The sequence below is a fragment of the Linepithema humile genome, chromosome 6, assembly GCF_040581485.1.
Source record: "Linepithema humile isolate Giens D197 chromosome 6, Lhum_UNIL_v1.0, whole genome shotgun sequence".
NCBI lineage: Eukaryota > Metazoa > Arthropoda > Insecta > Hymenoptera > Formicidae > Linepithema > Linepithema humile.
In genome coordinates, this window is record NC_090133.1 from 6,358,409 (window position 1) to 6,382,812 (window position 24,404).

General features: G+C 44.1%; 1 protein-coding gene across 1 annotated transcript in view; it reads right to left on the reverse strand.

The window, feature by feature from the left end:
- The window catches only part of Su(Tpl) (Suppressor of Triplolethal), an 82,795-nt gene that overhangs the window by 14,692 nt on the left and 43,699 nt on the right, over nt 1–24,404 (reverse strand). The window contains exon 3 of the mRNA XM_012377499.2: nt 916–1,031. Within this exon, the coding sequence (XP_012232922.1) occupies nt 916–1,031 (116 nt within the window). The remainder of the gene's footprint in view (nt 1–915; nt 1,032–24,404) is intronic.

Genomic DNA, 24,404 nt, shown 5'->3' on the forward strand with positions numbered 1-24,404 from the left:
TTAATCGACGGCTTCTTTCGCTTTCATGCTAAATAATAAAGCTAAAGATAAAAAAATGATGTAATTCTTGTAATTCCATAGAATAGAGAATTATTATTATTATATCAAGATGTTAATGACTCTTGTAGATCAAATAAATCCATAATAAAGGATGAGTAAGAATCTAAATTGCAATTACAAAACAAACGTATGTCTTGTAGCTATAAATATAACGATTCACACACACACACACGTGAAATAACATCGACTCATTATTGCTTGGAAAATGAATTAAAGTAAACGAAAGTGAATCGGCAGGCCGATTGAAATCTTCGATTCTTCATTGTCATTGTTACATTTTTTAACATCAATTCGCCGGGATCGTCGACGAGGTAAGTGCTACTAGCAGCCGGTGCCTCTGCTGAATCGGTTCTGCTGACGCAAGCATAACCGTTCACGACGCCGTAGTCGCTGATAGTCGACACCTGCTGCCGGCACACTAACAGCGCGCTTTAGTGTGTCAAGTTGCCGCGATAAAACCACCTGCTCAAGGATGCTCCAAAGTTTTTTTTTTTATGTCACGCGGTTTAAATTGAGGATTACGTTACGCCGCGTACGACGGGAAGATTACTTGAAATTACCGCATCGTGTGTCGAGTCCATTCACCGGGACATCGTTTCTCGGCTATGGCGAATCTGATAGCCGCTACGGCACATATACGCCTTTTATGACGCTAAAATGTAATGATAACAAAGAATTTTCGCCGACTGACAAATTACGGCCGATTTAATATGGCCATTAATTTCTTACTACTGCGATTGCTTCTTACGACCACACCGCTATGTGTGTCAAGCGTAAAATCTATAAATTTAACATGTAAGTTTCTTCGCAAACAGAAGTATATTCGAGTTATATCGAAACAATATTGATACATACTTATGGGCGACTTGTTGAACGCACTCGAAGCCATTTTGAGGACCCTCGATGTCCTGGTTGCTGAAGAGGCTGAAGTTGAATTCGGCCAATCCATGGCTGGATGGAATGTTGAGTTGCTGAAATCAGAACGCAGAGCGCGCTGGTTAGTCGTTGGTTAATAAGATCGCATTAAATTACGAAACAGCGGCTTACGCGGCAGTGTATCTACGTTCGTTTCTATATGCGCCTGCTATGTATCTCTCTTTTCTCTTATAGCCGTAGGTATATATCTGCCGGGTACATGAAGCTCACTCATGTATCTGTCCAACTATCTATTTAGCATCTGTCTCGTCAATTTCGCTTACTTCTCTCTCTCTCTCTCTCTCTCTCTTTTGGAAAAAAAACTTAAAAAATTTACAAAATAATAATACTCTTAAACATTGCGTGCCTTTAAATTTATGTAGAAAACTCTCTTACCAAATATTTTTAAAAATTGCTTGTCGATGTTTGCTAGGTAAATGCAAAACTTTTCAGCCCTTTCAATGCGAAAAGCGTATATATACTGTTCAAAGACACACGTTATAGTTTCAAAGCGTATATATACGATGCCTGATAAACTTTATATTAAAAAAAAAAAAAAAAAAAAAAAAAAATAAAAAAAAAACGATCCTGCTTCATGCTGAGTCATGCACAGCGAACGATTACACATGTCATCCTAACCTATAAATTCGGCGCACCGGCGATTGTTTCGCATTTTTACTGTACTGAAAAGATTAATTACTTCTGTGATTGAGCGATGGCATTTTGCAAATCACTCACCCGGGATAAATGATTCTGGGCCTGTCGGAAGTGATCTCACCTCTCAATAAAGCTTTTTTATTCAATCGTGAAACTTTTCTACGCGAGGTACTGTCATAACGATAATTATATCGATTAATGTCGACCCGTAGCGACCACCCGAATGATCCCGATTTAGGGCGAACACGAACGACCAATGAACGATGACTAAAGCCACGTTTCTGCATAGGTCTGCGACCTACGGTACCGTTACCTACCTCACTACTGTCAGCTGACCAGCTGATCGTAGTAATGTACAGTTACGTAACACCACGTGTGCGCGCGTCACGTTGGTTTTTATATAGTCCGCGTGTGGGCCGGATTTTTAAAACATTATAACTCGATGAAAAATTGACACAGCGACACGTGGTAAAAAGGGATCTTCTCCGCTTCGCGTTCCGCACATGACTACGCTCAGTGTGCACGCTCTTCGCATGTATATATGTGTACACTTATTAAAATATAAAATGGATTATAAAATCTGTGGCAATTATATCAATTCATGTTTAACTCGCGAAGCTTGAATTCAGCCGAAGATTTTATTGACATTAATCCGCAGATAATATGAACATTTCTGTGCTTTGCAATACAGTTAGTAACTCGCTTTATTAATATATTCGCGATAATGTCATATAAACGGCGTTTATTGAGAACTGAACGATAATGACAAGTGTACGCCTGGCTCGTCCGCGCGTGTATGTGCATCATCGGCCACAAAGTCGATCTCTGATCAATGTTGCGAAACGAGAACGCGATGAACGCGTGAAACGTATTATCGTTTGCGGAATTAGCGCGTAATTCGCGTAATCGCGAGTAGCCGTATCCCGGTGGTATCGATTACTGTGGAATGAGTGGAGAGCGCGTCCGTCATCGCCGAGAGAAGATAATGCCGACTAGGAGTACATTTCAGAAGTAAGTAGATCCTAATCGGATTGTCGTCGGGCACGACGGTGACATTTCGATGTCGTTGGGATTAAAAGGAATTCGAGCGATCGCAGATCGATAGCGAAAGAGCAAAGGGCACGTAGCACGTTTCAAGTTTCGCAGAGTGGTTGCGGTATCTGGATTGTAGTTTAAATCATTCTCCAAAGTTTTTCCTCAAGTCGCAACGCTAATTCAGAAAAGAAAATTCAGCCATGAATTACTTCGACATCTTTATAACATGTGTGCATTATTCAAATTTTATACGATGGTTCGCTCACAACTCTTTTTGACGGACAAATAAATGAATAAAATATTTTTTTACAATATTCTTATAAATCTGTATCAAACTCACACGTACATGCAAGTCGACGATCGTTAGCGAATTATTTGAAAGTAAATTTGGAGTTTTTTAACGCCGAAGAATTAACTGCAATTGAGGCAAGTGCGAGCGGCCGATCGACAGATCCAGCCGACCCTTTTTTTTTACGATTCAATTTCATTGAAAGCCAGTCGAGCGCAACTGACCATTTCGCAATTTTGTGTATATATTCTCTTTCTCTCATTGTGTCGTTTTGCCCTCGTTCGCCCTCACATTACTCTTTTTCCTGTCTTCACGTGAAATCCTTTTTTCTTTCCCCTTTACAATGCAACGTTTTAATAATTACAGATGCATGTCGAATCGTATGTCGGGCGCATTGTAATCGAAACGTTTGGGATAATTGAAAGCTCCGAAGAAGCGGCGGCATGCAACCGATCATGAATTATCAATCGAATTGACGCTCCATCTTTTTAGCCGTACAACATATGTGCTTCTTTGATAAATTATCTTGAAAGATATTTTTAGTCAATTATATGCTGTACGTAAGATAATTACGCAATATTATATTTATGTAATAGAATCTTCTAAAGGGTAAAGGTCATCACGCAACATAAATCGCGCAATAGAATCTGGCTAAGGTAAAAATAAGAGCTAAGATAACACGTGCCACTCATGTTAAAAAAACTCGCAGCTGCGCAATCAACTACACGTCGTAAAGAAAAACAAGAACAAAAATGGACCCATATTATTCAGATCTCGCGTATGACAGGATGATGCGACGTGGCGAATTAGCGCTTTAGATCAGGTGAGAGAAGGTGGACGTGACGGCGAGCGTCGAGGAAACGATGATCATGACAAGACAACACATGCGATATATCGCAGTGTACGTAATATCGCTCGAGGGACACAGGGCCGCTTCTCTCACGGGCATTCACGTATCGAGGCCATGGGGAGAGAGGGAGGGGGGGGGGGAAGGGGGCTCCTCGCAACAAGCATCCTTCCTTTTTCCTCCAACAGCACGGTCATCGTCTGTTAAACGAAAGGTCGAATCACGCGAGAATACGATATGAAAGTTTTGTGAAGGGAGCACCAGCGCGAGGCGAGCGAGCGAGCGAGCGAGCGAGCGCCCGGGAGCGCTCATTTAAATTTCACTACGCGCGCGGAAGGACGGCCGGTTTGTCCGTCTGGTTACCTGGCTGGCTCTCCGGTTCGTCGTACGACTATGTCGCGAGACGAGATTCGTGCTCCACGAGAATCCATTGTGCGGGCCCCGTACACAAATACTATCGACCAGCTGGTTCGGATTCTCACGGCGCCGTCCGGATACATGGGAGAATCGAGATCGCACGGAGATCCCGCGATCGGAGGGAGAGGGGGGGGGGGGGGGGAAGAGTTCGGCCTCCGAAATTATGATTGTTGAATCAACCTCAATCCCACTGAATAGCGATATTTAGGATTGGGGCCCGTTGATCCTTTCAGATTCGTAAATACACAATTTCACTTTTCTCATTAATTCAATAGTACTGCAACATGAAAAAATCTTTTTAATTAACACACTGTGATAAATAATATGTTTTGCATATATTGCTTTGAATTTTAATTGGAAATTTGTTTATCGAGATTCAATTTCGATAAATGAGAAACTCTTGAAAAATAAGATACGTAATCAGAGAATTCCGTGGAGAAAAACCGGACCGTAAGTTAATCGGGGAATCCGCGGACCAAAGTTTATCAGTGTTTCTCAGGATTATCACGCCTAACTTCAGTGAGGAACGATCGCGCTTTATTCATGCCGCGCATATAAGGTATGCCAAGTTGGACAATTCTCAGCAGACGCGTCTGCTGCTCCCTCGTTTTCTTCCTCTCTTATCTTCCTCCTTTCTTTCGCGGTATCGAATTCCATTTTTCGCAATTTAAGTAAGTGCCGGCGGCGGGATAATTTTAACCGACGGTGATTTATTTCGGTGCGGCTTTCCGCGTACGAATGCAACTGCTGATAGTAGCAGTCCGCCCACCTACTCGCGCTGCCAGGTTGGGATTATTTCGGTTCTTAAGGCCGCGGCAACAGCTGAGCGACGAATGGTAATCGCCGCCCGTTGCATTCGCGACATTCCTGCGCCGCCGCCGTCGATGAGACACCTATCATCGGGTTATTATACTCACAAGCATAATGAAAGGTCATTTAAAAAAAAGTATCAATATCTTTTTCATTCGCTTGGCGAGATCTGCCTCTACAAACGTGTTGTGTTTTATCAATTTAATAGATTGCGGCTTATTTGTCAATATTTTTCTTACACGTGTCTCTCTTTACATTTATTCCCACAAGGTTTATTCACATTATTTTGCTACGCAGTGTTTTGCTAATCAACGGACATTAGCGAGATAAAATACGGCGATAAAATGCAAATTTATCAAATTAATAATCCGAATAAATTGTTAATTCATTTTGCGCGACTTTCGATTCGCATAAGGCGCGGATAAAACGTCCGCATAAACAGCATGTATAATATAATCATTTGCGAATAAGAGTATGCGAATAATTCGCTACCTGATAGCGGCTGAACGCACGCGAGATGCTGGAGAGTAAGGAAACGGCGTGGAGCCGATGAATGCGCCGCGGCAAAAATTACGGAGCAATTACGGTCGTCGGCCAGCCACGTATCGCTGACGCGAATGCGTTGAATTTGCTAATGAGGCTTATCTCCTCAATTTACACACCGCCGAGTGGAATATTCTAATCCCGATTTATTATTAGCATTTTTACCGGGTGCGCAAGTAACCTCGCCGCATTATATCCGTCGTCAATCATCGCGATCGCATTATCAATGATTTACAACGAGAAAAAAATATCCAAAGCAGAGGAATTTATTTTCGGGCTCTAACGGCTCCAACTTATTTATACATGCCCAAAAGCAGATGCGTACGTGTGTGTCTGTGCGCAGAAAAGAGCGCCCGATCGATCTCAAGGGACGCAAAAAGATGGATGTTAATAATGGAACTTATTTATTTCTTCACGAGTGTTCTGTTTGACGGTGATAGATGCCATTCAGAATCCTTTGAAGAATCGGATACATAAGTGCGCACGTCATCCGCAACGTGGAGGTCGACGATAACTGACACGCGCGTAAATAATAACGCGGCATACGTCATCGGAGAAAGATGGAACGCGTTTCTTATTCGGAAAACATGTTTGGCCGATATTTCGTAAAGAATCCTCGAAGACGCGTCGCTCAAACTAAAAAAATACGAAAGATACGAGAAGCTTCCTTTTCATCGGGCAGAAATTTCCTCTACATTGCGTTAAAATTAAAATTCACCTTATAATGCGTTAACGCTTCGAATAGATTGAACTATCTAATGATACATTCTTCAATCGCTTCTCAAGTGTCTACCCTCATCAAGACTTTTGCTCAACATTTTTATCAGTTCTCCCGGCATTTATTTTCCCTGTTCCCTCTCCGTGTGAGACCTTTAATTATTCATTGGAATTTTCTTCAACGTCGGACTGCCTCCGAGCGAAGAACAACCGGTCAACTTGAAGCGGCCCCGCGGCACGATTAATCCTCGATTGGACGCGGGAGGGCAACTTTCACTGGCAGACTGGTGTCAACCATGTATCGCGAAAAAAAAAAGACGTATGTCAAGTAATATGACATAGTGTAGGCGTATATACGAAAATTCGCAGTGAATCGGAAAAATCAGCCAGCATACCGCGGTGACGATTTACCTCGCCGCTTATCACGGCGAACACACGTGATGACCTTAGATACGTGTGGAAACGCTCGCCTATGCGACCGAGATTCGCTATACGGCATGCGTGGCATTGCCAGATGTCCTTCTGTACACGAAGATGTCCTATATTTCGGCTGCCCGCGTTCTATCAGATTTAGCGGTTAATATTCCCCGGCTTTCGAATTGTTTGCGGTTAATTAGACCGCCGTCGCGGCGGCTCAAGTGTCTTTACACGATCTAATTAATTTTAACACCGTACGTTTACATCTGTGAGATGACTCGCGATCGTATTCCGTCACGAGCAGTCGTTAAAGCCAGTTATTTCCTTTCCTTGGCAACAGAGAAAATCAGATGTAATTTCCAGCGAGGACTGGTTGATTCCGCTGCGATAAAACGCTTCAAAAACCCGAAACAATCCGCGCGTCGTTGCGTAAGGCGAGAAAACACACGAGCGACGCGTTTTTCGCAGCCGTATCTCTATGCACTCGATGATGGAACGGAGGCGAGACGAAAGATAAGCGGCGTATCCGAGAGACCGACTGTCCCTGGCTCAGGATGAGGCTCCATCTGGCACAAGGTCATCGGCGCCATCGTATAGGTGCCCCTTTCGTCTGGGAAAATAAAAAAGAAAAAAAAAAAGACCCGCGCGTGCACCGTGCGTCCCGATACAACCGAACGGACTCAACCGGTGACCTCACCGACTGTATTTTTGTTTCTCCTTTCTCTACTGCATATCCCTCCCTCCTCCACCTTCTGCTTCTCGCACCACTATTCTATTCTGTCGTTCCTGCGAACGCATACGCACGTACACGTACGAGTGACGTCGTTAATTAACTCCGCCGGCCGCGAACGGTAGGCACGTTCGATTCGCACGCGCATCGACGGCGCAGAAAATAAATCGCGCTAAGTGAAAGTAACATTGCGCCGGTTTCGCGCCGACGAATCGTCGCGCCGCGCCGCGATTTTGCGTTGCATACAATTGAACAAAGCGAAATGACTATTATAATTAACACATTGCAGATCTAGATCGGCATCTCTGGGAATGCGAGACTGAGTTGAAACTTCAGAAGAACGAATTTTTTTTTCAGAAAAGATTGTTTGTTCAACGTTATATTATAATAATTTGTGTATGCTTTTTGGCATACTGGAGTGTGGGAAATATTGTTTTATCCGCAAATATTTGATATTTTATGAATCAAGGAAGAATATTTGCCTTCAGGATTGTCGAGGTTGCAAACAACATAATAAAAGAAGCACGAACATGTTTTTCTCGTGAAATTACGTGATTTTACTGACGAATGATCACATAAAATTTCACCGTTCATTCCGGTACCTTTCGGCCCGCTATAATTACGCAGGAATCTTATTTTTAATACAACGATTACGCACGATGAAATCTATCGTCAACAGGGGATAGCGTCTCGAAAGTTAACGAATTAAACCGAGTTAAGTGAAAGCCAACGTCGAATTGCGAAATCCGCGCGGTGGCACAAAAAAATTCATTGTGAAGACTAGACTTTGACAAAAGGCATTGCGCGTTTTTCGCAAGGAATTACATTGTTACATCGTGTAACGATGGTCACTGTTTAATACGAGAGTTGCGCCTGCACTCGCGTCGAAAAAAATGCAAGTTAAACTTCCTCTCTCGGCGACAGAGAAAATGGACGGATCGCGGGTAACGAAATGCTTGTTAAATATTTCCGCGGACGTTTACGAAGCGTCGATATCTCGCGAAGACACGCGTCAAACCCGTTCGAGTGGTCGTAAATAAAGTATCGCAGCGGATTCACAGTTATACCGATGCGAGAAGAAGTATGCTATAGACTCGAAATTCTCCGTATCGTTTACGTGTCTGCGAAATTATCGTTTTATCGCATCTTAAATTTCATTCTCGATCTCGATGTACGGAGATAAAGCGAAATAAAAAACATCCGAAGAAAGATCCAAGTGCAACGGTCGACTATTAATGAAAGAACGTTCTTAGAAATTTAAGTGTCTCGTCAATTATTTTTTGGCATCAGAATTAAAAAAAAAAAAAAATAGTAATATCTTATCAGAGTAAATGCTTGAAAACGAAGAAGAGAGGCGAAGATAAACGGTTGGACCGACAGAATTCTAAAAACGATTATAAATTAGAGATGACGTCCTCTTCGCGCATATACTGAAACTTTTTAGTTTCAGAATAACAGTTAAAAACAGTTAAAAACAAGCATTCTACGTAAATCGAATTTCATCATATCGAAACGTTCAAACATCATATTTTCTGTCAGACTTTAATGACTTTATAGACCTAGGATTTCCACACGAATGTTTTCTTATACAAAAAAGAAAACATTCTTTGATAAAATTCTAGAAATTTCATTATAACGCTAAAGATAACTTGAAAAGTAGTAGTGACATTTAAAAGACATTTTCTAAATTTTCTTATTGAAGTTGTGATAACATTATCATTTCCGTATCCTTTTTATCATAGCATATCAAATTGCATGGACAGGCTTATTTACACATGGGTCGATTTGTTTGTCGGTGTAGTTGACATAGGTTCACGTCTCGCTAGAATAAAACCATGCCTAGGGTTTCAGAGTAGAAATCTCGGGACACATCGCTGACCGTTTCGGCCGATTGCCCTCTGATATTTCTCTCGTCGGGAGACGATCAACTTCCGCCGGGGTTAGGTAGCTCGTTAGCCTCTTTACTTATTCAACGCCGACGACGTCCCTTCCATGGGGATTTTATAGCCGCTATGATTTTCCGAAACGATGGTGCTACCTGCCGCGCGCGCAATAAGCTACCCGTCGCGAACGCGAGAGATATAAGAGACATGTAAAAGAAACGCTCTTCAACGGGAATGTACGATAAAAATTCTCTCTCTCTTTCTATATATATATATATATCTAGAATTTTAATTCGTGTGGAAATAACGCGATAAAATCGACAATAATTGTATATATAAATATCTTTCGTATTATAAAAATAATTTTACGAACAAAATACTTCGAATGCTTACAACTGACTCTACAAATAGGTCGAGTATTTTTGATCACAATATATCTTTAAATTGTGACATATCATTTTTCGTGGTAAAATAATAACAGATTCCTCTAATTTATTCCTAGAAGAGTTGATTCATATACTCTTCTAGTGGATACTCGACACGGTGATTGACAACTCACTTAGGAGCTTCGCTAAATGTCGACAAAAATTATGTAATTAAACCGCAGCTCGAGCTCTCCGGTTTCGCGATGCGCATTTTCGTGGGGGCCTTCGCGGAGAGCTGGTTGTTACGCGTCGATGGTCGTCATGCTAGCGTGTTGAATTATGACGATTCGGCGAAGGAAGATTCGTACTACGATGCAACACGTTGCGTTGCAAAAGACCCCGATGAGCGGAAAGAGATCTCACTCGCCTTTTTTTTCCTTACGTGCTATTCCGAATTTTCTAATTTCAGATTAATAAACCGTCCGATAATGGCAATAAATCGCGAGGAGTTTCTAAGCTGTTTGCTTCGCGGATCTCTTCGGCTAGCGATTACGTAAGTCGAACTTCCAGCTCGCTCACTTGCTCGTTCGCTCACGAGTGGAAGAACGTGCGTTTAAACGATTGTGAAATTGACATCGCTAAAAGTTAATCGGCAATATTGCTTCTGGAAACGCTAGAGATTGCGCGCCAAGGAGAGTATTTCGTAGCATTTTATAAACTTCGTGAAATATCGAATAAGAATTAATTTTTAAACCGCTCCTCGCGTAACATTGTTGTTTATTTAAAACAATTTTAACTACGTTTGAAACATTTTAACTACGTCTGAAACATTAATAGAAAATCGTTTCTATTCCGAAAAGATATGTAAAGATTTCATCGTAAACGGTAAATTGGAACATTTTCTACGCAGAGAGATATTCTCTTTTATAAAAAGAGACTAAAAATAACACTTCCAACTTTTTCGTTCAGAGAAGTGGAGAATACACATTTCTCCGATTTTCTGAATTCATGGAACGCTCTTTGAAAAGTTCGTTCCTTGTTCTCAGTTTTACGAATCAAAGACTGTAATTTTCCACGATCGCAGAATGGCGAATGACAAATCGCGACACGCGGCGATTAACAAGAAACGACAGGTGTGACGACTTAGTATTCCTCGTCAGAGTGGGACCTAGACCCAGTATCAGCCGGCAATTGCCTAATACAGCGGCGCAAATAATGCGCGGAATTGGGTTAGAAAGTGCCGCGCAGCCTTCGGCCGGTTTCAGTATCTGGTGAAAACGTCAGTTACGTCGCCTAAAAATGCGCGTGAAAAATGTTTGGCGAGTCCAACAGCCCGAGAGTAATTCACGCACACTTTTCCCGATGTTTATCATACTTCTAAGATAAGTTTCTAGCACCTAATTACACTCTACGTAATTTAGCACAAATTTCGAAACGAAGAAAAGAGTGATTAAAATTCGCGAATTGTGACCTTAAGAAGTTTTATCTCTCTTTTTTTAATATCATATTTAATATTAAAATCTTTCTTCAAATCAAGAGGCAATAGTATCATTGTACAGATCACGAGATTAATATCGCGAGGTTACATATATAGTTAACATCGAATTGCAACATGTGCGCGAGCAATTCGTCGTAATACCGAATGTTAATTAATCGGATATGCTTGTCGCCCACGTTCGACGTTTCTTGTTCGTGCTGGCACGTCGCCGATGATAAAGCGTGTGATCATGAGTGAACAGTCTTAATAATTATGCTACTATAATGTAAGCGATACCAAACGCGCACGATTATCGGCCGATTAACAGAGAGCGGCTTAATAACTCTTTCATTTCCACGTACTCATAATATTATAGAACATCTATGCGCGTCTTATCATTTGCGTGTGGAAGTAATCTCTTATCTAGATCCGCCTCGCGATCAGAAAGTTTACTCGCGTATTATTACTTGGCAAAAAATTCAGAATACGCTATGTTTTTTACGCCTGCTTGTTTACAATTTTTTCAACGCATGCCTGCTTATAACTAGTTTTCATAATGTTATATCATCTAGCATTTAAAAACAATCAAAGGATTCAACGATGGTAATCATCTAAAAAAACCATAAATTAATTATACTAACATTGAGAAGATGAAAGTCATATATCAAGTTTCTCGCATTTGTAAGCGAGGCGTAAATAATCAATTCTGATATCATGAATGTTTCAATTTTACAGTTTCTATTTTAAATATCAATTGCAAGTTCTCGGGAATGAAAATACATTAGATTATATACCATTGCACGCCGAGTTTTCCAATATTGTTCAGTTCTTTAAATCTGTATATGACTTGCGACGAGGCGGAAGGCGGTGGAGAAAAAGCAAAAGCACGACGATCTCGACGGACGAAAGTTCGGTTAATTCGAAAGAGAAATTTAAGACGCCCCATCGATCGGCCGCTCGATCGAACTTGCGCAGATTCCGATATGGTTCCGCGGAACGAATTGTAAATCCGTAGGAGGTTCCAGCTGATTGAAATCAGCGTCCTTATGACCGCGGGGCACCTCCGGCCGCGCCGTGACGCGTCGCGAAAACGCGTGAAAGGTCGGCGATTTCAAATGCCATTGAGCCAACCACCGGTGGCACATCGCGCGAACCGATGACTCAGAAATGCATTATATTTATAGCGGCATACTTCTTCGCTCTCCGCGAAGAGGCGGTGTGAATCACGCGGCGCGTCGTTGCACGAAATTTTCGAGCGCCATATTGGTTGTTCATTCTTCCTTTTTCTTCTACTTCATTGACCCCTAAAACCACTGTCTACAATCGAATCCGAGTAATATAATTATGCTGTGTTAATGGCGGATTTCTTGCGATCAAATAATAATTTTCACGCGAATCAATCTTTTTTTTGTCAAATATGCGATTCATGTATTTTAATCGTTCGCGTCAAAGCATGCAAATTATCTAATCTACGTGTCTTTCACATAGTTGCTTAATGTTCATGAAATAACCGGCTGTGTTCGTGACGTCGCTGCCGATTAGTGTGTCAGTAGGTTGCCGATTCCAATCGCGAGTCGCCCAAATTTGGCGCTCGTCGAAGGCCAAGACACCACGTGAGATATTCAGAATCTGCATTTTGTTTGCGATAATCCTCCTGCTATTTTATACATAAATTATCTTGAATTAATTTTGGATTGTCTGGATTAACAATTAACTGCTTCATAATGCGACTGTTTAATGAGAATAAAAATAAATCTACAAAAAAACTATAGGGATGTCTAGAAATATTTTACTTTGATTTTTTTAGTATGTTACTAATATTAATTTAGCAAACAACAAAGCATTATTGAAAACCTAAATCTTTGTTCGTAAACTATCTGAATTTTTAAAATGAATATATCGTTAAACATTTCGCTTTTGCAGTCTGTTCAAAGGTCACTTGCTTTATAACAGTTTAGTGTATTATATTAATTAATTAATGAATACTGTTGTTACGTTTACAATAATAACTTATTGTAAATAAATGCATTCTATTGTGTGAAACTCACTCTTTGTTCTCAGTTTAGTTTAAATATTTGAGCTTTTAACATTTCTATTTAACATTAATTAATTATTAATATTTTGGATAGTAGTTTTAACCACAAAAGTACACGTGTTAATTTTCATTACTTGGCGAAATTTTTGATTTGTCTGAACAAACGAGATTTCGTAAAGTTCTCGATAATCGCTTCTTTCTTCAGTGTCGTTTACCTCACGAACGTTCTGTACACGTGAACAACGCATGACATACGTTGCGCGTAACACATTTAAGTTGAAATTAATAGCGGTAAGCAAAAAACGTTAGAGTACGATTATGCTAATGACGGAGCGATGTATATCAAGAAACTATCAAGAGTTATGTGACACACTTGGATTAGCAGTGTCGCCAGGAAGAACATTGCCGGGGTAAATAAAATGTAAATGCGCATTCAGCGCGGTGACGATAAAATCCGGCAAAAACTTTTATCGTTCAAGTCGATGCAGGGTTGCTTTAATAATCTCTCCCTGTTTTTACATTTTTCTACACGTTCATCATGTTTACACTGAGCTCGGAACTATCGATATATTTATTCATCGTTATCGAGTATCACGAGTTTCAACATTAGCAAACAATTTTTGCAAACGTATTCATATTCTCGGCGATCATAATAAAGGGAAAAAAAAACTGCAATATAATGTGATGAAAATCGATGCGCATAATTTACATGTATTGCAGAGAAAACACGATAAGTTTCAAGATTATTGTTTGCTAAACGCGAAACACGTCTTTGTTCTTCAACATCATAGTATCGATATTATCAAAGTATCGCTTCTACATTTACAACATGACACAATTTCTTTAATGGGAAGGGCACCTATATTCGAGGCGGAAGTCTTATCGATGATCGCACATACGAGCTGCGCCGCATATCGATAAGACGGTAATCTCGTCGGCGGAATCGAACGACACTCAACCGCGTTGCTTGGCTACCTGTTAGCGAGGACTTAATAAGTAACGCAAAGCTGCTCCGAGCGGATCACGGTTTGAAGATAACGTCGAGACGCGACGGCGAGCCGATAACGTGGACGATAGTTGAACAAATGTTCGGAAATCACGAGTACTGCTCGAAACTGCGCCGACACGGCTATCTTATCACGACTCTTTTTTCCTTTGTTTTCGACGTAAAAAGAAATGGCCCGGACATGGCGTCGACCCCTTATATTAAACATACGGTACTCGTTCGTTATCGGGCGGGCCATCTAAAATCCACGGCGATATAATAAGACGCGTTAAAAGCGAGGTATAACATCACCGCTGCACGGGTCAGAGACATTCGCAAATAAATAAATCGCGGGAGAACCCACCTCTCTTTCGCCTCGCTCGCATACTTAATGAGTTTAAGTTGCAATTAAATATACGACGTAATTACGTGAAACGAGTTGGTTACGTTATTACGTAGAAAAGAAACGCGTCGCTTAATTAAGGGGAAACCACCGCGGGAAGTATGCTCTCTCTTTCTTTCCCTCTCTTTCTCTCACTCCCACCGAGTACCAAAATAAATTGACTGCATTATCGCGGCCGCGCGACAAAGCTTCGGATAAGTAATAATAGAAAAAATACACACACACACACACATATATATATATATATATATATATAATATATATATATCTATATCGATGACCTTTCGAGAGGTTAAGAGGATTCGACGCGTCAGTCTGAGAAAGGCACTTTGCAATTCAACTCACGTCGGGTCCGGTGAGCCTTATGTTATTTTGCTTGTCGACCTTGTGACGTGATATATAGACTCGGTTTTCCTCCTTCAAAGCTCTCAAATCGGGAAGACCGCTGCGGCAGTTGCACAATGAAACGTCAATGGATTCATTGAGAAAATTCGAAAAGTTAACAATGGACGTAATAATTATTTAATAGCAGATAACGAGCGAATCTGGGAAACGGGATACACCAATGCACAAAGACTCGTAAAATAAATATTCATAAATATGCAATTCTAAATGTCATTGCTGAGATAAGACGCAGAGAAAGAGATAAAAAAAAGCGTGCAGTATAAAAATATAAGATAACCTTTGCGTCCACGCCGATAGAGAATCGAACACGTAGATTATTAACTATTAATACGAGAGTTTTTAAAGGGAAAGAGACCGACGAGACAGGCAAAGTGCAACGAGGAGGAACAAAAACATTCTTCCTGTTTACGAAAGAACCGACGCACCTGATTGTCACAGCGCGTGTCGACGACGGCACATAGAGAAACGGACAATATGTTTAGTCTGAGACTGAGGTTAAATCATTCCGACCAGGCTGTAACATCAAATGTTGTTTCCATTTCAGGCTTATCGATTCGACTGGCAATACGCGGTCCGCCCGTACATGCACTTACGCGCGCGTGTGCGTGTTTTAATTCGTGTGCGTGAGAACGTCAGGCGAATCTGTGTGTGAATATAAATGTGCGCGCGTCACTCCGGACTCGTATCGTAGTGTGTGTATGTGTGCGTGTGTATCGCTTGAATTCGTATGCGTGTGCTCGCTTGACAACTTAATGTGTGTGCGAGTCTCGCTTGTATGCGTAAATTACCAACTCACACACTCGGAAGCGAGCCCGTGTCGTCAGACGCGACAGGCGCGCGTATCTATAACTGTGCGCAGCCGAGAGGAAGGTATCCTCTTATCGGAATCTTAGCCAAATATACTTGTTTTTGTGAGAAGAAGAACGATAGCGCGCCTGCTCATCTTTCGTCACACTATCTCGTTTAATGTTTCTCGCTACTTCGGTCTTGGCGATAATAGCGCGAGTCGCCGTTTAATTAACGAGTACATCTGCATCGGAGTCGCTGCAACGAAATGCCAAGCAACGGCGCCGAGCACGTCGACCGCTGAACACGATATTATTATCGTGCTGCTGATAATGACGCTCCCCCCCCCCCACCCCCCGTTTTTTCCATTAGACGTGCGTACACTTGGTCAATGGATGACTGTCGCGCACTAAGTAAGCTCATAAAACGACGCTTACAAAGGCTTATAAAAACGATGAGAAATTTTCCACACGTGTGCTGAAAAATGTGCTCGCTATCCTCGAAGATTACGCGGTCTTTGTATTCGCGCGTAATTATTTAAAAAATACAAAAAAAAAATAAAAACAAGAAAAATACACGCGATTTGTCTTCTATGCGGAATTTAAATGCAAAACGCTGTGCGCGAGCCTTGGCAGTGGAATGATTTTTGATGAGACATCCGCGGAAAATGCCAGGCTCGCATAGCGGAGGCGTGTCCGCATTTTCCGTTGCTCCGCGCGACAATTCTAAATCAACGTTGGCTTCTCGAGCACCTTCTTTTCCGCTTACCCGTTTGTCGGCGATGCACGTGCGTCGCGCACATATTTTCCCGGCAAAATATTTTCCTTCGGGACTGAGTTTAGCACAACAGCTAAAGCTTTTAACAGCGTCGGTATTTTTCCCGACCGCTGTCCTCGAGAAGCCTCGGAGAATTACGCGGGTCGCGTACGAGGATTCGCCGGATTCCTCGCCTCTCTCGAGGAGAAGACCGGCGCGCATTAAGACCTCCTTTTCGCCGGGAGGGAAAGAAACTTTCCCCGTGATAACGGCCTCGGACGAAAATTGATTCGACAGGCGTATGATTGATTTTTCAGCGCTCGAAAACGGAACGCGAACATACTCCGTGCGTACTCAAAAAGTCGGAACCGGATTTAGAACTCAAGGCTACGCTCGCGTTCGCTCGTTATGTATAATGGCGAGATAAAAGCGACGTTTTAAATGTCACAAACTAGAAACCGAGCCGCTCTCCGGATGTCATTAAATTATACCCGACACGCTAATCCTGCACATTCCCGCCGCGCAATTCAGCATTAGACACAGTGGCCTGCTTCTCGCTTCTCGCATCGATATATCGAAGACGTACTATTTACTATGAAAAGAAAAACAGACTTTGTACTCTCTTGGCTTTACATCACGCTTGTTGTGAATGACTGTTAAAGTACCTGCGATTCTCACGATTAAAAACAACGAGTGCGACGTGCGCGGTCGAACACAACACGTCAATAATTGCACAAACATAAGATTCATATGAGGATAAATCAGAATCACGCTGTGTATTACCGTTGTACCGGAGTCCTTACGCACGTTCGATGGTTCTTTTGAGAGCGTGTAAGTGCAAATCAACCGTGCGCGAGTCGCATTAGCGCGAGTATGTGTGCGCGCGGCCTTCGGAGGCCCCTGCCTGTCGCTACGTTTGCCAAGCCGAGCGCGACGTTGACAGGGAAGAAGTAAACGCGCGAAGGAAAGGCCGAGAGCCTGTGCGCGCGCTGCAGCTTATTACAAAAATCCATTAAAAATTTCAAGATAATCCATGAAATATGAACCGCGTGAATCGCGCAGCTAAAAGCAAATGCAGGAAATGCAGAAGTGATTGTTGCACGTTGCAGAAACCTGAATCGTCGAAAAAGAATAAGATGTTTATGCGTATAATAATGAAAATAAATACGTCAGCGTTTTTGCCGCGAAGTAAAAATAATACACGTCAAAACACACGCATCGATTGCACAAGAATGTCGTCCGTTCTTTCGACAGAAGCTTCAGTTGCGAGACATTGCAACGGTTTGATAATTTGAGCGGCGACAAAAAAATGTTGCAAATGCGGGCACGATTAAACCGGTCGTGGCTGGTTTTCGAAAATGCAAAAGAAAAAAAATAAAAGAGACGCAGGTGATCATGCGAGAGAGATCGGACCCCGAAGACGAGCTCTGCGAAACGAGTTGATGCGTCACGGGAAAACACGTGTACATAGGTCGCAGACAGGGAGAGGAAAAGAGAGGGGGAGAGGAGGGAAAGATATTCAGGAATGAAAAGACGAGAAAGAAAGAGAGAGAAAGACGGTGGCGCGTACGCGCGGTACGCTGCCAAGGTAAAGAAAGTGAATTTCCGTTTTCACGACGTTCCGCGGAAGGCATCGGCCCGAGAGCCGGAAGTAGTTACGATCGGATTTCTCGCTGGCGAACGCGGCGAGCCCCGGCGGCGGGTACAGGTTGCCATCTATCACGGCTAACGACCGCCGGCAGGAGCCGATCCATCTCCGATATGCCCGTCAGGCGTCTCAATCCTTTATGCAAGTCGCTTCTCTCCTCCGCCGACGATGACGACGATTATTCTGCTCGCCGTCAATAAAGATCCCGGCGCGCTCCGCGTGCGACCATCTCCGCGCGAAAGGTTTTAAATTGGACTTGTAAATTCTCACGGCCGAAGCGCGCGTCGATTCGAGTGCTCTATTCCTTTTCTGTTTAATAGAGGCTTATAAATTACGTTTGATTGGCGCAATAATTGAATAACGCTCAATTTACGCAATAAAAGTTACAAGTCTTCCGTAATTTATCGCTTCCTTATATTTTTTGCCTTCTGCTGTAATTACGAGCAACATTCTGTCGCGGATCTCAATGCGAGTTATTTTATTCGACGCCGAGTTTCTCCGCCGATTTTCTTCATCGCGCCAATGCGCACTCGTGCCATTGGCGCGCGCGCGCGCGCGAGCGCGCGATGCAACGCGATTCACGCGGCAATTCATGCGCGGCGAATTATTGCGTTCGCGAAGTATTGCCCGCGTACGGCTAGGTTCGCCGACGATACGCAACCCTGCCTTCGTCTCCGTGTCCCCCCCTCCCCCTCTGCCGCCTTGCCTGCCCCACATCTTCCCTCCTCCTCCGCCGTCTCCCGGACGACGGTGTTGGTTCTTATTATTATCCACCACGCAACAACCTCCAACGGTTGCGCAACGTCTTTTATTAGCCGACTACTCGCCGGGGCGATCGCGAAATCGCTCCGATCGTTCGTTCGCTCGCTCGCTCGAATCTTGTTTTCGGCTGTATCGCGAGCGAACCGAAATAAACACTTTTGTCATCTATCGCGATAATTGATTAGTCGAAGGAATTTTATGAAGCGACGTCAACAACGCTGATTTACCGAGAGCCGTAAGCAGATAACGCGACCGTGCAGCCGTCGTTAACAATAAGCTCGATCTTTTCAACAAACAGATTACTTCTGCCGAGGTTGTTCGGCCGGAGATTGAATATTTAATCGGTTAACGTTAATCGCGCGTGTTGATGGCTCGGAACCGTCTGGGCGCAACGCGTCATTCTCGCGTCACCGGAGGGTTATCGACGCTCATCGGTTGACGCACGTTAACGCGCCTTATTATTATTACTTAATACATGTGCATAATACATGTGTCCGCAGCTCCGATTACTCAGGCTTCACGCTAACCGCCTTACGTCAGTGGCGGTCCAGGAAACGCGGTCGCGCGTCGAGCTTCTTCTCGAAATACCCCGGGCTTATTATTTGTTTATTGGCAACGGTGAGACCGTGGGAGAGCAGGTCTTGGCGCGACGCGAGCCGGAGCATCCCGGCCACATCTCGTTAACGAGATTGCGTGCGAGCCGCGTGACACGCGATCGATTGGACGCGATGGAAATCCGATTCGCGGGGTCACCGGGTTCCCGCTTGTTTTCCGCGATGACGTTGCTGCGGAAATCGCTCGATTAAAAAGAAATCAAAGAGATCCTCGGGCCACGGACGGGACCTTGATGATCGAGTAAGATCTCTATATACTGCGTGTGTATGCGTAGGAGATGAGATTACGTGGCACGATCTTGCTGTTTGCGGAGGTTGATTTGTTCCGCGTGACTTTCTTGCCTCTTTCGGACATCTCCAAGATACCAGAGAGAGAGAGAGAGAGAGAGAGAGAGAGAGAGAGAGAGAGAGAGAGAGAGAGAGAGAGGGAGAGAGAGAGAGAGAGAGGGAGAGAGAGAGTCGCCGGCGTGTAGTTTCGCATTAGCGGGTTCGCGAATAATATCGTGCGTATTAGGCGATTCGTATGTACGGGATGCGCGCTGTGACTTTTCCATTCTCGTCTCCCGAGAGGGCAATGTCCCATGCTTGCGTGCCGCTCTTCCTCGCGGGAAGGAGGAGGAAAAAGAGGAGAACGACGACCAAGTTATTGCGTCTCCGCGCTGAGCGATACGTAATTTCTCAGGCTATCAAATTCCGTCAACGTAGGGCAATCCACGATGACTTTTCCGAAGTCGTTAGCCACGCGCGAGCTTTCTCCTCCTGGCGTGCACCTGACCTGGCACGCGCGGTCAATGCGCGTCCTCCACCCTCTTATCTTTCTTTCTTTCTTTCTCTCTCTGTCTTTCACTGGCGAGGCCATTGGTTTCTCTCTCGTCGTTTCTCACGCCGTTATGCACTGCCGACAGTACGATCGTCCTCTCTCTCTCTCTCTCTTTCTCGATATCCCTAAACGGGCGCGAGAAGAGTGCGGAGCACATGGTGCTCCGGAGCCAGTCGACGAGTGGCTGATTCTGGCGGCTCGCACTGCACTTTATATATCCGCGAAACTCGGATCACGTGTTCGGATCCCCACCGTCCGTCCTTCTCGCTCGCTACCGCGGGCGCACGAACTATATACATGCATGCTCCTCGGCCACTCGTTCGGAGACTCGACGTATAGCGGCCGCCTTGTCGTCATACGCAAGCCTCTCGAAGACAAACGGAGAAGCCGCTTCGCCGATGTTAAAGAGCGCTTGCGCCTCCCGGACGGACGGACGTACGTACACGCATGCAGCCACGCATACACATTCGTGCACGCCGCAAAAGAGGCAGGCAGGCAGCCAGCCGCGTCGAGAAGCGTATTATGCCGACACAATGCGACGCCGCATATCTCCTTAAGTCCTCGTAAATCGCTGCGGTGATTCGCGAAAGTGGTGTATATATGCACATATATATATAGGATATACACGCGACGAGGCTCGCGTACGTGATGTCGCGGGTATGCGAATAAAACGTAACGATCGTGGGATTGTGGCCGCGCGACGAAAGCACGGCTCGCGACGAGGAGAATGACCAGTGTTACATACCGCGCGTCTCGGAAATAAAAGGACGAGAGTTTTGCCTTTCTCTTTCTACTTTCGAATCGAAGAATCGATTACACCTGTCCGAGATACTAGCGCATTTGTATATTCAAGAGAGATTTCGATTGGTTAAAGCATTATTCTCGTTATACCGTCGCCCCACCGAAGCTCTGCTCCTTCCCCGACCACACGGCTGTGTAACCATTTTTGGAGCGCGTGCGAATTCCCGTTGAGTTCCCGATTCTCAGCGTTCTTTTCCGAATTTTTCTTTCTATTGTTAAATTTAGCACACGAGCAATGAGTTATCGTCATAAGCAGATTCTTCGCATCACAAATATAATACTTATTAAAAAATGTATACATTTGTATACTTATTGAAAAAATATTCAAGTACAAGTATGAATGTCGCAACAGAAAAGAATTCATTACGGTGGCGTTTTCTTAATCGGCAATCAAAGCAATATCCACCCGAGTATCAATCAGCAGCGACAAAGTAGTGATCAAGTGTGATTGTCGGTTGCCGCGGCTTAAAGGGTTAAAAGAGAAGAGCGACGGAGGAAAGAGAACCGAAAGGCACGAGACGAGTTGTGAAGTGGGTTCGGGTTACGCTGTAAACGACCTTCTTAAAGACGGGTCGAGAAGGCGCGGACCGTTGCGATAGTAACCTACATAGCGGCGGCAGGCTCATCGAGAGCCGCTTAGACTTGTTTACGAGTTGTAGGAGATTTATCTTGCGATATTCGTGCAGCTCCGTGCTTCTTTCCAAATTTAGTCCTGTGAAAATTCAGATTGAGACGCGTGCCTTCTATCGCATTGTACTTTTCATTTGTGTGATTCAATTTACGTAATTTTTTACCGGACAAAGTTTTCTTTTTCGGGACGGACCAGTCCTTCCCGAAGGGAGTTGAAGGAAGTATCTTGGGCGGTGCGACGAATGACGAGGACGAATGGCGCGAGTGCCACTCGGTGGAGAAGATTATTATGAATACACGCGAACGATTTTCATAGAGGCTACGCGCGACCGAGGAGGCTTCCCTCTTTCCCTCTACCCTGCCCTCTTCCCCGTGCCTCTTCACGCGATTATACCGTCGCTCGTGCTCGATGAACCGTGTCCACGAGGAGAAGCGGGCGTTCCTCGACTACCGTGGACGCGACCTACTGGTCTTGAAACGCGTCATTATGCGCACGACGGTACGCCGCGGAGAAACGACAGCCGGCGATTACGCGCGAGGAACGCGGGATTCGCTCTTCCTATCGCGAGCGATGAGCGGCCCCGCACGGCAGTCGCGTTTTCGTAATCTTTTCCAACGAGAGATCCGCCGCTGCGAGCGCCCTCCCCCCCTGCGCGTTTTTCCCGCCGCTCTTGCTGCATAAATAATCGGTTGTCGGAACTTGAAAGGTGATACAATCGAAAAACTTGTTACTAACAAATACTGTTCGGTTCATCATAAATTATGATTTAGAAAGCAATGAGAATCGAAAGCGCGGTTGTCGAGGTGCGAGAATTATAAACTATTATTACTTAAGATACCAATCAAGTATCTGGATGCATTGTACCTTGATTATACACGCGCTTTTGGTTCTCATTGCCTTCTACATCGTTACACGTGCGTAATAATAAAAATCACGTTTCTTCGTCATGAATAATTTTATTACCTTCGGATTGATTAGCAAGACTCCGAGATATCGCAAACAATCTTTATATGTTATGTCGTACAACGAGACTTTTAAAGGACAGATCGATTTAATCTAATGATTCCAAGGCAGGTCAAAGCTTCAAGCATCACTATTTTCTTAAGTGTTTTCTTAGAATTATGTGCGAGATATGCAAAACCCGTGACGGGGGGAAGAGAACGATTAAAATACCGTTCGGCGTGGAGCAACGTGCCTTGGTCGTAATCTTGTCGAAAATCGCGCCAGCAGCTGTCTTCTACCTTATCGACTAACCATGAAGTGGTCGAGATAAACACGTATGTGTACTTTGCACGCTGTCGTATGATTTCTCGGGATTATTTTGTTTACGTGTTCGTTTCCCCCCTCCCTCTCTCTCTCTCTCTCTCTCTCTCTCTCTCTCTCTCTCTCTCTCTCCCTCTTTCTTTACCTTCGCTTGGCTAATCTTTTTCTCGATATATCGTCTCTGCTGTCGCGCGAGAGGAGTAAAAGACGTTCGAGTACTTGTTCGTGAAGTAGCGTTCGAAAGCTGAGCTATTTATAAACGTATCAGATTTAAATGATTCCAAAAGAGGCACGGCTGTTTTCGAAGCTGCAGCAACACTCGTAATAATGTTGCGCCTCGTTACGACACTCCACTCGCTTAGCTTGTAGCACCCGACTAACAAGTAGTTCTCAACAGCTGAGCGATGAGCTGCGGATAAGCTGTTTGCATGGAGCACGCGAAAGTTTTTCTTCGTATAAATATCGGATTTATTCGTGCGCGTGATCGGCGAATAAGCGCTTCGAGAGGCTGGATGAATGATCTACAACCGAATAATTATTTCCTCCTTGTTTTCTACTTGCTCTTATCTCCCGCCTCCGGCGAGGATAATGTATATTACACTGCCAAGTTTAGGGTTAAAGCGGTAGACCCCCCCACGTTGTGAAACGCCTTTACGGCGTGCCACATACATTATCTCCGCCTATCAAAACAAACATCTTTCATGAGGAAAAACGACTCTGTCGCGTTCCACGAAGAAATTCATCGACTTACGTCAAGCAGCTTTCGAGGGGAACAATCGACGCGTGGGCGTTCAAGTTCGAAAGTGCAAAAGGGCACCCGGTTTATCACACCCACCCACGGGAGTCTCATGATGACGACATCGCGACAACCCTTTTCGCGGATGGGGCGCATTTTCCGCTCCGAAATCCCTTCCCGATGCACGTCGCGTTTGTTATTTGAGAAATTCGCACCTCGCAATCGCCAATCGAATCGGACGTGACGCGGGCCGATAATCGAAGAAATGATGACATCACACCGCGATTGGACGGCTTTCTCCGCTATTTCGGGAAAGCTGCGCGTCGGAAATTTCGGACGTGCGATTTCTAAAAATTGCAAACTAGCTTATGTAAGGCGGCGAATCCACGGGATTTCACAACAATGTTTAGGTAATGACTCCAATAAATTGCGATGTGTGCTAGACGACATTCGTAAATTACAAGGCGCGGACATCTGTTTGGGATTCGCTCGGTAATTCGGGGACAATCGGCACTCAAGGTGGAAGAGCGATGACACGGCGTGGCGTCGGACGAGAAGTGTTCGCCGGGCGTCGGACGAGAAGTGCACGCTTTGTCG